The 12853-nt window shown below is 44.7% G+C and overlaps 1 protein-coding gene across 1 annotated transcript in view; it reads left to right on the top strand.

Moving 5' to 3' along the window:
• Nucleotides 1-12853, top strand: part of nav2a (neuron navigator 2a) — a 90977-nt gene that overhangs the window by 24833 nt on the left and 53291 nt on the right. Inside the window, exons 7-8 of the mRNA XM_083997702.1 lie at nt 2384-2517; nt 9778-11062. Coding sequence (XP_083853828.1) covers nt 2384-2517; nt 9778-11062 — 1419 coding nt within the window. The remainder of the gene's footprint in view (nt 1-2383; nt 2518-9777; nt 11063-12853) is intronic.

The following is a 12853-nucleotide window of genomic DNA, read 5'->3' on the forward strand; positions in this document are numbered from 1 at the left end:
TGGGCTGTGAAAGACCTTTAGATAACCCTTAAGTAAGTGTGTGTTCTTGTGTGTGCGTGTGTGTGTGTTTGTGTGTGTTTGCTTGACAAGCACACACACCCCCCACCATATAATGTGGCATCAATAATTAACACAGGAGGATTCTGTGGCTGGAATGTGTATCTACAATATGACAATGTGCCACTGAAATTTAGCTCCAGTCTGCATTTGGCCTTCAAATCTGTTTGCGTTTGCCTCTTCTTTAGCATGCAGTGTTACACTCTGTGATGATGCACCTTGAAATTGGATTTTTACGATGTGGTTTTTTTTGCATGCTGCCCATCCCAGATTCTGTTTGCATTGCACCTGCCCCCACACCGGCTGCTCTACAGAGCAATGCAATGGCCCCACCCTCTGGCCAGCATCTGTAACAACAAAGGGGGAAAAAAGGAAGAGCTGTGGGGGTTGTGGGGGGGTCACCTGGTGCCCTCCACTTAAACTACTGCAGACTTTTTCTCTTCTGTTCTCCTTTAATGGCATTTTTCCTTCAAATAATGCATATGCTCCATCAGATTGAGCTGTTTTTTTTAAATGTCCAGCATGTGACATTGAATTTGATGTTATGCGGAAACGATTTTCAATGAAAAGCTGCTTCATGTGGAGTTAAGGTGAGACGAGAAATATCGCAATTTTCTCTTTTTTTTTCAACAAATAAATCAAATAATTTGTTTTAAATATATGAATTTGTCACAGTTTATAGGGTAATTTCCTTTTTTTATTGTCAAGTAAGAGTGAGCAGCTGATTTTGCCTTAATTTCATCAAGGATGAATAAGCCTGAGTACAGTAATAGAACTTAATCACTTATTTATTCAAGGCAATATTTTAATTGGCTGTGTATGACACACTATGTTGAAATTCATCAAACTGTCAAACTAAGCATTTGTTTCAATAGACTGACTGCTCCTGCCATGATTGAAAGTCAAATTAGCTTAGGCTACTCTTGGCTAAATAATATAGTAAAACCTATTACCTTGCAGTGGCCAAGATAAGTAACGGTCAGTCAAAGTGAATGGCAGGGAGGAAATGAGCGTTTGTATAATGTATACGAGAGCTGAAAGAGAGAGCTGCTGTAATCTTCTTATCAGCATCCGCCTCACAGTCCCAGGACGATGATGATGTCGCCACTGGATGAATTAGCATTTCATTAGCAGCCTCTGTGCCACCGCCTGGTTAGATTACAGCCCGGCTCGCAGACCTCACCAAAGATCAATTTACAACACGGAATAAAGGTGTCATAAATTTCACCAAGCCGCTGTATCCTCCTGTCTAATCCATGTGGAGAAATAAAGGAGCAGGATGTGTAATCTGAGGCTGCTGAGCTCAACACAGCCCTCATGAGACCTGGATCCCCGTCAGATGGTCCAGGCCTCCACGCACGTGCACATGCTGCTGCTGTGAGCTCATCTGTCTCCATTAGGGTTTACTGCAGGTGTATATTGGAAAGGCAGAACTGGGGCAAACTATAGCTGAGTGTGCGTTTATTAAACAGCGAGTGGCTTCCCATCTGAGCCACAGCCTGACAATGAACCAGATGTAAATATTTGTCTATGGAGAAGTCACTGTTACCAAAAAGGTCTAAAATAGTCGACAGCTGTGGCCGTGTGGTTAGTGCAGTCATCCGTTGCCCCAGTCAACCCGGCCTTGTTGCCCAACCAGAGGGCAAGAAGAGAGTTTGTCTCTATTGGAAATCAATACGGTAGCTCAAAAATCACAAATGTTATGAATTCAGCAGCAGCAGCATGGATGTTGAGCTGCATCAGTTTCCTCAGGCTTCACAACATGGAAAACGAAGACAGAATGATTCCTGTGTGAGATTATTATGCCTGTCAGTGTTTTTGGTTTGGCTGCTTATTCCCTTTAACCAGATTATATTAGCAACTTTATCTATGGAGCACTCTTCCTAACGTGGTGGCACAGTGCTCTGACAAATAACAGAAAAGCAGTGTGAAATGATATCCTTTGAGTCTCTTAGTGCCACATATTTTGTAACTACAGTGTCTGTTGTACAGTACCTGCCTGCATGGCCCCTGTGCTCACAGTCCCACCTAACCTTAACCTACCTTAACCCCCTCCTGTTTGATCCTGTTTGGTTTTAGAAGCTGTGTGGACTAATTGTGTGACGTGTTTTTGCCGAGCAGAAAATCAACCTGTTGTGTTTCCATGTCAGATAAATGCTTTATAGCACAGATGTCCTCCCCTAATCTCATCACCTCCACTGACTAATAAGCAAACTAAATGTTTTGGCCTGTTTACGCCCCCTCTCTCTCTCTCTTTCTTTCTTTCTTTCTTTCTTTCTTTCTGTCTGTCTGTCTTCCTTTCTCTCTCTCTTTCTCTCTCCATCAGACTTCCCGGCCCCACAGCGAGGGTGTCCACTGCCGGCGGTGACATCCCTCCAAGGGGCTCGGTCAGTGCTGCTGGGAACAGACGCAGCCAGGGCTTCAGTGACAAGACCAAAGCCAATTCACATCTGAACAAAGGTAGGCCTTTTTTACACAACCACAGACACACACACTTAAATTTAGCCTGGGACGGTTATTAATACAACCGTCATAAGATGAAAACACTGAGATATCCTTAAGATCTTATAATAGTAGCTGCTGTAGTGAGTGAAGTTGCAAAATAGACTCTTAAAAGTTTGTGTTGCTGCGTCAAGGATCATTTGAGGTGAATTATGAGTCTTTCGGGGCTTTTGTGTTATCATACTTAAAAATGAAAGTTAGCTCTGTTGCTTTGAGACCGAGAGAAAGTGTTAAAAGTCGTGCCAGAAAATACTGCATAGCCCTCAGCACGCACCGCTGTGCTGAATAATGAAGGATACATGAGGATAAAGTCAAGATGCTTTCAGTAAATGAGTGCTCATTGGCTTCTTTTTAATGTTTACCAGGGTCGAGTCGGCTCAGTGCATTTATTAAGACTTTATGCTGTTTTTCACTGCAGCAGGAGAGAGTTTTAACCTTTCCTTTACAAACAAGTTGTTAGATGAAGTTCTTCCTCTGGACGTGCACATCGACACAGCACGATGTGATGGTGACCTTCAGTCCGCCGCTGTAATGGAGCACTGAGCAGAGGTGGAGAGATCGCTCGGGGCGTGCAACACAGTTTGAATCTTTATCAGTGGCTGTCTCTTCCCAGAATCCTCCTTGGGAGTCACTGAATGATTTCTAGTCTGCACAGGTTTTTATTTTCGACATATTGACTTCCACCTTTGACTTTTAACCAAGAAAATAGTATGTATTGTCCACCACAGCTGCTCTGTTCATTCCCATCTACATCCATGCAGTTCTGTAACTGCCAGCTAACAGTGTGTGTGTGTGTGTGTGTGTGGGAAATGAGTTGTGGAAACAGACGCCTGCAGTAACTTTATCGAAAATATATCATTTAAATATAGTTTACTTTCACTCTCTGTTTGACAATAGACCTGTTTGCCGTCAAATGTTTGGCTTGGAGTCAGAGCTCTACGTTCACACGTTTATTCCAAACTGGCCTGACCCAGTTTAATTCATTCTACTCGGTGTTACCGCTCTGCAGAATACACACTGACTGTGTTTGGCAGTATATTTAGTTAAACCAGTGTTGAAATAGCCTCTGTCGCTACTCAGTGAGCCAAGGCTTTATATAGACTGTGTTAGTGTTCACAGTCTAAACTCATTACCCAGCTTTAGACACAGAATCTGACCGCCCAGAGAGAGAGAGACGGGACCAACGAGTGACATATACATAGAGAGAGAGAGAGAGAGAGAGAGAGTTGTGTTTAAATAGTGACAAATTAACTGGGAGCCACACGGTAACATCTCACTGTGGGGCTTTTACTCTGATGTACAGCTCCATTTAAGCCGGCAGAGTTTGAAGTGGATGGTCATATATTTGTGGATATGTGCGTTCATGAACGTACGTGTGACAGAAATATAGACAAACATGATGGAAGGAAATGCCCTTGAATTTCCATAGTGTTGATGAAACACGTCCTCAGTATTACTATTAGTTAAGAAGGTGGTAGTGGTTGTAATAAAAGAAGTGTTAACTTAAGTGTAAAAAAATTCAGTATGGAAAATACCTTTATTTGCTTTCTCTATGTTAAGCTTTCTCTATGAAGCTAGCATTAGCCACCTGTTGGCTTAGCTCAGCATAAAAACAGGAAACAAGGGGAAAAAGCTGAGGGTGACAAAATTTGCTTACCAGCGCCTCATTAATAAGTAATGTCTTGTTTGTTTGATTCATGGAAAAAAAAAAAAAAAAAAACATGTTGTGGTTTTGTGGGTGGCCGGTGACTTCCTGGTTCATGACTAACAGTTTTATATTTATTTTACATTCATGCCATAGTGTCTCACGCGTTTATCGCTGAATAAGCATGTTTCTCCAGAAGTTGAACTACTCCTGTGATGCAGTGGTAGCCTAACAGTGGTGGTAACTGTAGCAGTGGCATTAATGGCTATAGTTTAGTTGATTACAGGGTGTTTTTAGTTTAAGCAGGTGACCCTTTAAAACATCGTCAAAGTTAATTTGGTGTCTCAGCTTGTTAGGTGTTTGTATGTTTGTGTGTTTGGGAGCAGCAGGCCATATGACTGACAGCAGGGAGGGTGAGAATCACTGGTCGACCCCCCCCTCTACAGTATATCTTGCCCTGTTGTTGACATATAGCCAAGCCCCTCCTCCCCCCCCTGTCTGCACTGCACTACACTCCTCCTCCTCCACCTCCTGCACTCTTTGGACGACTGGCCATGGTTTTGGACTCTTCCCTCCTCTCCTCTCCTCTCCTGTCCATCTCCTCCTCTCCTCTCCTTCTCTCTCTGTCTGTTCCTCCTGGACGTCTGCAGCATCTGTGAGGTTTGTCACCGTGCACTCGTAGATCACCTGGATATAGCATATCGTAACAGTCATAGTTTTCAAATGAGTACCTTGAGCTATATGCGTTTGATAAATGAAAATGTGGCAGCCGATTTAGACAGTTTTACAGTTTTTGAGCTGCTGAAGGGAATGCACTCATGATCCTATAGGAAGACTTTTCTTCTGTTAAGTTGCACTAAAGTTTACTTAATTCTTTTGAACAATTTGCATTTTAAAAGCAGTTGGATTGTAGAGATAACAATTTAACCATCATGTTTGCACTGAATTAGACTTTCCTTTTGTTGCAACCACAAAACCACCATTAGGACCTATTTATCCTATTTTATCCAACCACTTGTTGTGACACGGTGCTGCTGCAGGTTGAGATGGTTCCAGAGACACCTGCACTTTTCTTTTGTGAGGCCAGATCTGCTGTGTGTCAATGTGCTGTGACACCAGAATGGAATCACGTTGCTGCACGGACCGTACAGTGAGGAAACAAGAAGACCTGAATCTTCTCCTCAGCTCTGTGTTAACATAAGGTGACAGCGTCTGGGTGTCCACCGAGTGACACAGAGCAGAGGGACAGCGAGAGCAGGGGGGAACCTGTGGTTGTGTATTGGTGCACATGCAACTCTGTTACCCTGCTACTCTGTGTGTGTATATGTGTGTGTATATGTGTGTGTGTGTGTGTGTGTTTCTATGCCAGTGCCCTTGCTGAATGAATAGCCTTCTGATGAGCTGTAGCGTCACTGTTTGAGTGTATTCATGTGGAGAAACTTTAAAAAGTTTCAGTCTCCACACAAAAGCCGGCTGTCCCTCTCACTTTTAGGTGCACAATGACTGAGGAGGGAGCGAGAGAGAGACAGAGAGAGAGAGAGAGAGAGAGAGAGAGAGAGAGAGAGAGAGAGAGAGAGAGAGCAGGCTGCTGAAATCACAACATGATGAGTAAGCAAAGACCCCGCAGCCGCAAACGTTGTTGTGCCAGTCTGGCATAATTGGTGCAGATTTAACAGATTCAATTATCTGTAAATGAAATAAATCTCATCAGGGGAGAGGTGTTCCCACTGCAGCAGATATGAATACACTGTGGATAACATTGTAGTCATGCGTGCTACATGTGAGTGACTTGTACTGTACGTGAGGCCGTTTTCAGGTCAGCAATTTAGTGGCCGACTGACTGAGAAGGTTTAGTTCAATGTCTTGTGACCGGTGCAGCCATGAGAGGGGTTAGATGGCTTGTGATGTCTAAACAGAGTCAGCCGACGCTACCTCTAATGCATTTACTGCTTGTTTTTTTTCTGTGTGTGTGTGTGTGTGTGTGTGCAAATGGGCTCAACCAGGTCTGCAGACCCAGCAAATACGTAGAGAGTTCAGCGTTTGAAGTCGCAGAGGAGAACAAACATCCTCCTTTCTCTTAAATTTGACATGCACCCACCGACGTGAAGACACACACAGAGAAAAGTGTGAAATGACATGCTTTTTCTTCAGTTGTAGACAGGCATTAACACACAAAAAAACACACACACACACAGTGCACATGAGTGTGACAATCCGTGACCGGAGCTTTGAGTCCACTCAGGCTGATTTCCTAAAAGGCCTTGATGTTATCAGGACCGCTCTGAGAGGAGCAGGCAGCTGGACAAGACCCCCGAGACAGGTTTTTATGGCAGACATGAAGTAGAAGGGTGGTCTGTGAGTCTGTTCCCTGTGGGGTTTATCCTCTACTGCTCTTTATTTTAATCTGTAATGACTGCGGTAATTAAGCAATTTAGCTGTAAATACGAAAATTCTTTCAGCATGTTTTCTCAAGCTGGACCGGTGCAGTGAGCGAGGGGCAATGAGCTGTTTAATTCCAGGACCTGGCCCAAGGCCGAACAGGGTCATTAGGTCAGCGACCCGGTCTCAGGGCATGTTCAGACAATTATTTGTTTATTTTTGAAGGAGAGGGGATTCCACGAGTTGTGCTTGTAAAAAGTTTCTGTGAGTGCAGCGGCAGCCAGGCAACGATGAATTCATCTTATGTGTTTATTCATGATCACAATATTCCTAAGGAGTAGTTTGTCCACCTGATGCTGTTGTTGTGTGGTGTGAAAATGTTTTTTTTCTCCTTTCACAAGTGGAGATTTCTCTCCCGCACTGCTGAGTCTGATGCAGCAATGTGAAATCTTTACTCCACCTTGTGGTCACTTTATTAAATGTACAAATGAACGCTTCAATCTTCAATCTTGCCCCTTTCCCTCAAGAAGCTTATGCCTCTTGTCAGGCCATCATTGTAAATAAGAACTTGTTCTTAATTGATTCCGTCTGGTTAAATAAAGGTTAAATAAAATACATAAAAAGAAAGCAGCAGCAGAGTGACACAGATTAAATTTCTTTTTTTTGTGGCTGGTTTGTATTTCAAAGTGGTGAGTTGTGAGATTTTGCTGAGTCGAGTTGTTGATGCAACAGTGTCCAAGTCCGTCGCTCTAGTGTCACTTCTGACCCGACGTGTTGAATATTGACCACTTTCCCCTCACCCTGGGCAACCTAACTGGAGCGTGTCAGTCCCGGTCACTGGGTCCAGTCATGATGACAACGGCCGGCTGTCCCGGTGTCCAGGGCCTCTCCATGTCCTCTCTTACCTCTTCTGTTCCTTTCTGACCCAAAATCCAAGCTGCCCCCATTCACGGGCAGCACAGAGCATCCATCCTGCTGGCCCACATCAAAGCTTCACTCATACCCAAAACCTGCAGGCCCAGTCCCCCTCATTCTCTCTGCCTGCTCCATAATCACAGCAGGTCCCCCTCTCATTCAGCCGCCTCCAATAGGAAGCCGGCTATTAGCAACCTGACCCACTTTTCTGATTGCTAACTGCTAGCACGGCTAATTGGGCCCTAATCACTTCCTAATGGCTGCATTGTTTCAGGCTGCTCTCACTAAATGCTAAACAGGGAGAGAAATGAGAGGCAGCGAGCGGGTGCCTATTTCCAATTAGAGCATGAAAGCTGCCATAAAAAATGAAATAAAGTGGAGAGCCAGATGAGAAAGGGGGTAAACAGGCGGGCTGAGTGTTTAATATTCCATGTAAACGCGGACTTAATTAGACCATATGAATGACAAATAAATATGGATTGAATGTAGCCGCTGTGAATTAAAGCTCTGTTTGACGTATATGATTGGGCAGAATGACTCAGGAACCATCTTCTGTTAGTTTGATATGTAGTTGAGGATCAAAATATTCTTTTCTTTGGAAAAAAAAAAAGAATAAAATGTTGTGAGAGAATTCATTTTTAATTATTAGACACTGACACCTCCTCCGTTTCTAAGAACCTTGTTGATTTTTATTAGTAGTAGTAGTTTTTTTTTTAAATAATCTGTTATTTCTGTTTTATATATATATATATATACTGTATATATATATACATACACACACGGTTGCCCAGAAACTTGGAATACATGATCTCTGATTCTCATGAAATGATTGTGACAATGTGATTTATGCTTGATAGATGAAGTGTATATCTTCTGAAAAACTTCATTGGTCAATCTCTTCCAAACATATCACTGTGAAAATTAAACCTTTATAATATAGCAATAAAAGGAGGAATGTGTCTGAAAACAAAATTATTCCAACTTCATGGGCAACCGTGTATAAAGGCCTTTGGTGTGGCCTAATATCTGGTGTGGCTTGGATGTTCATGCAGAGGATGTAACCCTGTATGAAACATTTGACTTTCACAGAGGAGCCCTTTCTGCTCAGGGGCCCCTGGGCTCAAGGGTTCTCATAGAGTAGATCTGGTCAAGCATGTAGTCACTCATCAGGTAAAAGTCTCAAAAAAACAAACTGCATCATGTCCTAGACTTGTAACTGTAAACAGCCGAAGGAAAATAAGTTTGTCTTGTCTTGAGAAAACTCGACTTCAAGGAATCAACGCGTAACACAAATGAGTTCAGATCAGTCTGAGGTGACTTCAGTTGTATGAGAGGGCAGAACACAGCAGCAGCATTGATTTATTGACTTAGAATGAATACAGGTCTGTAAGACACAGTGTGTGTGCGTGTGTTTGCACGTGTGTGTGTGTGTGTGTGTGTGTGTGTGTGTGTGTGTGTGTGTGTGTGTGTGTGTGTGTGTGTGTGTTGGTGGGTAGGTTGCAACGGAACTGTTATGATTCATTCCACCCAGTGCTCCCTGCATGGCCCCTCTCTCTCTCCCTCTCTCTCTCTCTCACTGGCCGTTGCAGTTTGAATATTCAAATGTAGCTGGTCTGAGCTCTGTGCTGCTGGTGGCTGCACTCTGCACACACACTGACAACCTCAGCAGCCCCTCAGGACACTCTAGGTTTCATAGTGACTTACTCCAGGAACTTCATCTCTTCCCTTGCTCATTCAGTCCTTGGTAAGTCTGTTTGCTGAGCTGCTGCTGCAGTTTTGTTCAAACTGTATTTTAAAGCTGTTAATGAATTGGATTTATGAGTGTCTGAGCGTTTGTAACCAGATGTGACCAGACAGTGTTTCTCTTGTGAAGCAGAAGGATGCTGATCAAAATCGGTCCATATAAGTCCAAGCTTTATAAATGCAGCAGCAGTGCCTCTTGACTTGGCCTGCTTGGCAAGACTTTAAAGCACTTGAGCCTGCTCCTCATTGTTTTTATAAACAGCTTGTGAAGGGCTCCTCTCATTGTTAGTGCTAAGGGGTTTTTAACAGTTCTGGTGACTAGCCCGAAGCAAAGTAATGGCACGTTTGGCTGTATCAACAACACAGGCCACCTCCCGGCCCTTATAAGGCGACTTTGTGTGGGGTCAAAGAAGACTCACCCTCAGCATCTGGTTTCTCTTCTCCCTCTCTAGATCCTCCTCCACTCTGCTTGACTTTTCCTCCTCATCTGCACCTTCATATCTCAGTCTCATAAAATGTGTTGTATTCTGTTGCAGATTCCTCAGAGGGCACGACCTCACAGCCTTCGGTGATGACTGAGCATGCTCCGTCATCTGCGGTGACCGTCAGCTCCTCCACCAGCATCCCCGCCGCTACCTCCGCCCTGAGTCCTCCCTCATCTTCTTCTTCATCGTCGCCTCCGCCCTCCTCTTCCACGGCCATCCCCCAGCCCAACGGCAACGGCAAGCCCTGGAGGAGCAAGTCCATGAGCTCCAAGCACGCCTCCTCTCCTTCTCCTTCTCCCTCCTCCGCCAGCGCCGCCTCGTCCGCCATGCAGTCGGCCAAGCAGGAGAAAGACGCCTCCTCCTCGAAAGCCGCTCCGGCGACTGAAGCTCCTTCGAAGGCCGTCGCTCAGAAATCGATGCTGGAGAAGCTCAAGCTCTTCAACAGCAAAGGAGGCTCCAAATCATCCACCTCCTCGTCCTCCTCCTCCTCCTCCAATGGGGTAGGAGCCCAGAACGACAACGCAGCCCCGACCAGGCAGGTGGAGAAAGCTGAGACCGGCTCCAACACCGACTTCCCGGAGGAAGACGATGGTAACGTCCGCCCAGGAATGAACGGGACCAGCAATGGTACGGCCTCTGGAGCAGCAGCACCCCCCGCAGCTACCACCGTCTCCACCACTGCCAGCAGCCCCAAAATCGCCCTGAGGGGCATCGCCCAGCGCACTTTCAGCAGAGCTTTGACTGCCAAGAAGGGCTCGGTCAAAGGCCCCGAGAAGGACAAGGACAAGGACAAGGAGAGCAAGAAGGAGAAGGAGAAGGAGAAAGGAAAGGAAGTGGGGAAACGTGGCTCGGTGCCCGACAGGACAGAGCTCAGGGGGGAGGAGCCTAAGGAGGAAGTATCACCTGTTGCTGTAGACACAGACAGCTCAAACAAAAGGACCTCTAAAATAGCCAGCTTCATTCCCAAAGGGGGTAAAGTGGCAAAAAAAGAGAGTTCCACCCCTGCACACAGCGGAATACCAAAGCCAGGAGGCAAAGCCCCGGGAGTCGGGGGGAAGGCCTCCTCAGTGAAGGAGGCGGGGGAGAGGCCTCGGAGCATGCGGTTAGGAGGAGGTCTCTCCATGCACCGCGGGCCCCTGGACAGAGACAGGGACAGCAGACACTCCAGCTCTACCTCCAGCCTGGCCTCCACAGAGGGGAAGAGCAGCGCCGCCCCTGTGGCCGGAGGAGGCACAACACAGAGCACAGCCAGCAACACGGTCAGCGTGCAGCTACCTCAGACCCAACAGCACCATAGCCATCCCAACATGGCCACCGTCGCACCTTTCATGTACAGGTGAGATCACACACCCATGGGCCGGCCTGACATATCATATTTCACATAATGACAGTAAGGCCTACGACGGAGTATTAGGGCTACATTGAGAAAAAAAAACAAAAAAACACAGACTTCGAGAATGAGAAAAAAGTCATAACATTATGAGAATAAAGTCGTAAATTTACGAGAATAAAGTCGTACATTTCCTACGAGAATAAAGTCATAACATTACGAGAATAAAGTCGTAAATTTATGAGAATAAAGTTGTAAATGTACGACTTTATTCTCAAAGTTTGTGATCTTTTTTATTTGTCAATGAGGCCCTAATACTCCATCGTAAAGCCCCGATAATTAATTGTCAAAAACTAAAAAAACATATGAAAACACTTCATCTCCAGGAACTGAGAAGATTAGGATGTAGAGCCGATAGTAAAAGATTAAATAAAATGTAGTACAGGAAGATACTGCACAGATGTTCATGTGATGGTCCCCTATCTAAAGGATCTCCATAGGAGGTGTTGCTCCTGTATGTGTCCTCAGAAAGTACTGCATTATAGCATCCAATACACTGCTTTCAAGTGCTGTAATTTCAACATCTTCAAGCTGGGCTTTCACAAAACAGCAAGAGAGATTCATAAAAAAGAGATGAAACAAAGTCAGTAAATCACTACATGTTGCACATCCTCATTATACAGCTCATTTCCCAGCATGGGTTCTTCAGTGACTGCTATTAAAAGCTGACAAATGTTCACAGGACCTAATTTGGTCTGTCTTATACTTGTTAACATGGATTTAAGGAAGCTGCTCTTCATCTTTTTAATTATTATGATAAAAATGATAACACTGGTATTGTTTGCACTGAATGTACAAGTCAGAGTTTATGAGAACTGTTTTAAGTCTTCACACGTTCTTCCTGACAGCATCTGGAAATAACCCATCTGTGAACTGTTAGCCAAGAATGTCACATCTGTGTTTGTTTGTGTGAGTGTGTTTGTGTTTGTGTGTATTGTGAGTGTGCACAGTATCTGGGCAAATATGTGTGGATGCCGCCTGCCTCTGACCTCTGTCCTGGTCCCAGTGTGATAAGGAAAGGAGCTCCCTCTGCCTCTCAATGAGGCCTTTCTCTAACCACTACTCATTCGGCCTCTGACACTTCCTGCACTGCCGCTGCCCCCCACCCCTCTCTACACACTCTGACATGTGGCTAACCATGCCACCTCCACAAAACACCCCCATCCTCAGTGCTCAGGAGCTTCCTCCTCCGCTGTATACCTGTCAAATACCATTACCTTTCAAACACCAGCTGTCAGTAAGAACATTTGGAGTTTGGTCATAAATAAAAGACAATAGAAATATGCAATCAGTGTTTTTTCTCCCATTGAATCAACTACATAATAAAAAAAAGCTACTGGAAAAAATGAATTCAAGCCAAAAAAAAAGTAAACAAATAAGTAAAAACCAGTTCAGCAGAAGTTTAAGTGCAGTCATTCATGTGGGGCAGTGTGTGGATTTGACTGGCTCACCCTCACAGAGTGTGTACAGTAGTCAATAAGGACAAAGTCTGAGATCAGGCAAAGACCAAAGGCTGTGTATAACCACGGCTTTCAAACGTCATCGTCTCAGAAAGCCACCGGCCGGCGCAGCGGCTGCGCTGTATTGATTTTTATGCTTCAAAGATAAACTTTAGAGGCATTTGGGGATTAGCAGGTGCTCACTTTGGATCCTGGTCACAAGACTTGAAGCACAGCAGATTTAATTCTTAATCATTTTTTATCCCTCTTTCGTGACAATTTGCTGAATATTAGGTTC

Source organism: Trachurus trachurus (genome assembly GCF_905171665.1).
Source record: "Trachurus trachurus genome assembly, chromosome: 3".
Taxonomy (NCBI): Eukaryota; Metazoa; Chordata; class Actinopteri; order Carangiformes; family Carangidae; genus Trachurus; species Trachurus trachurus.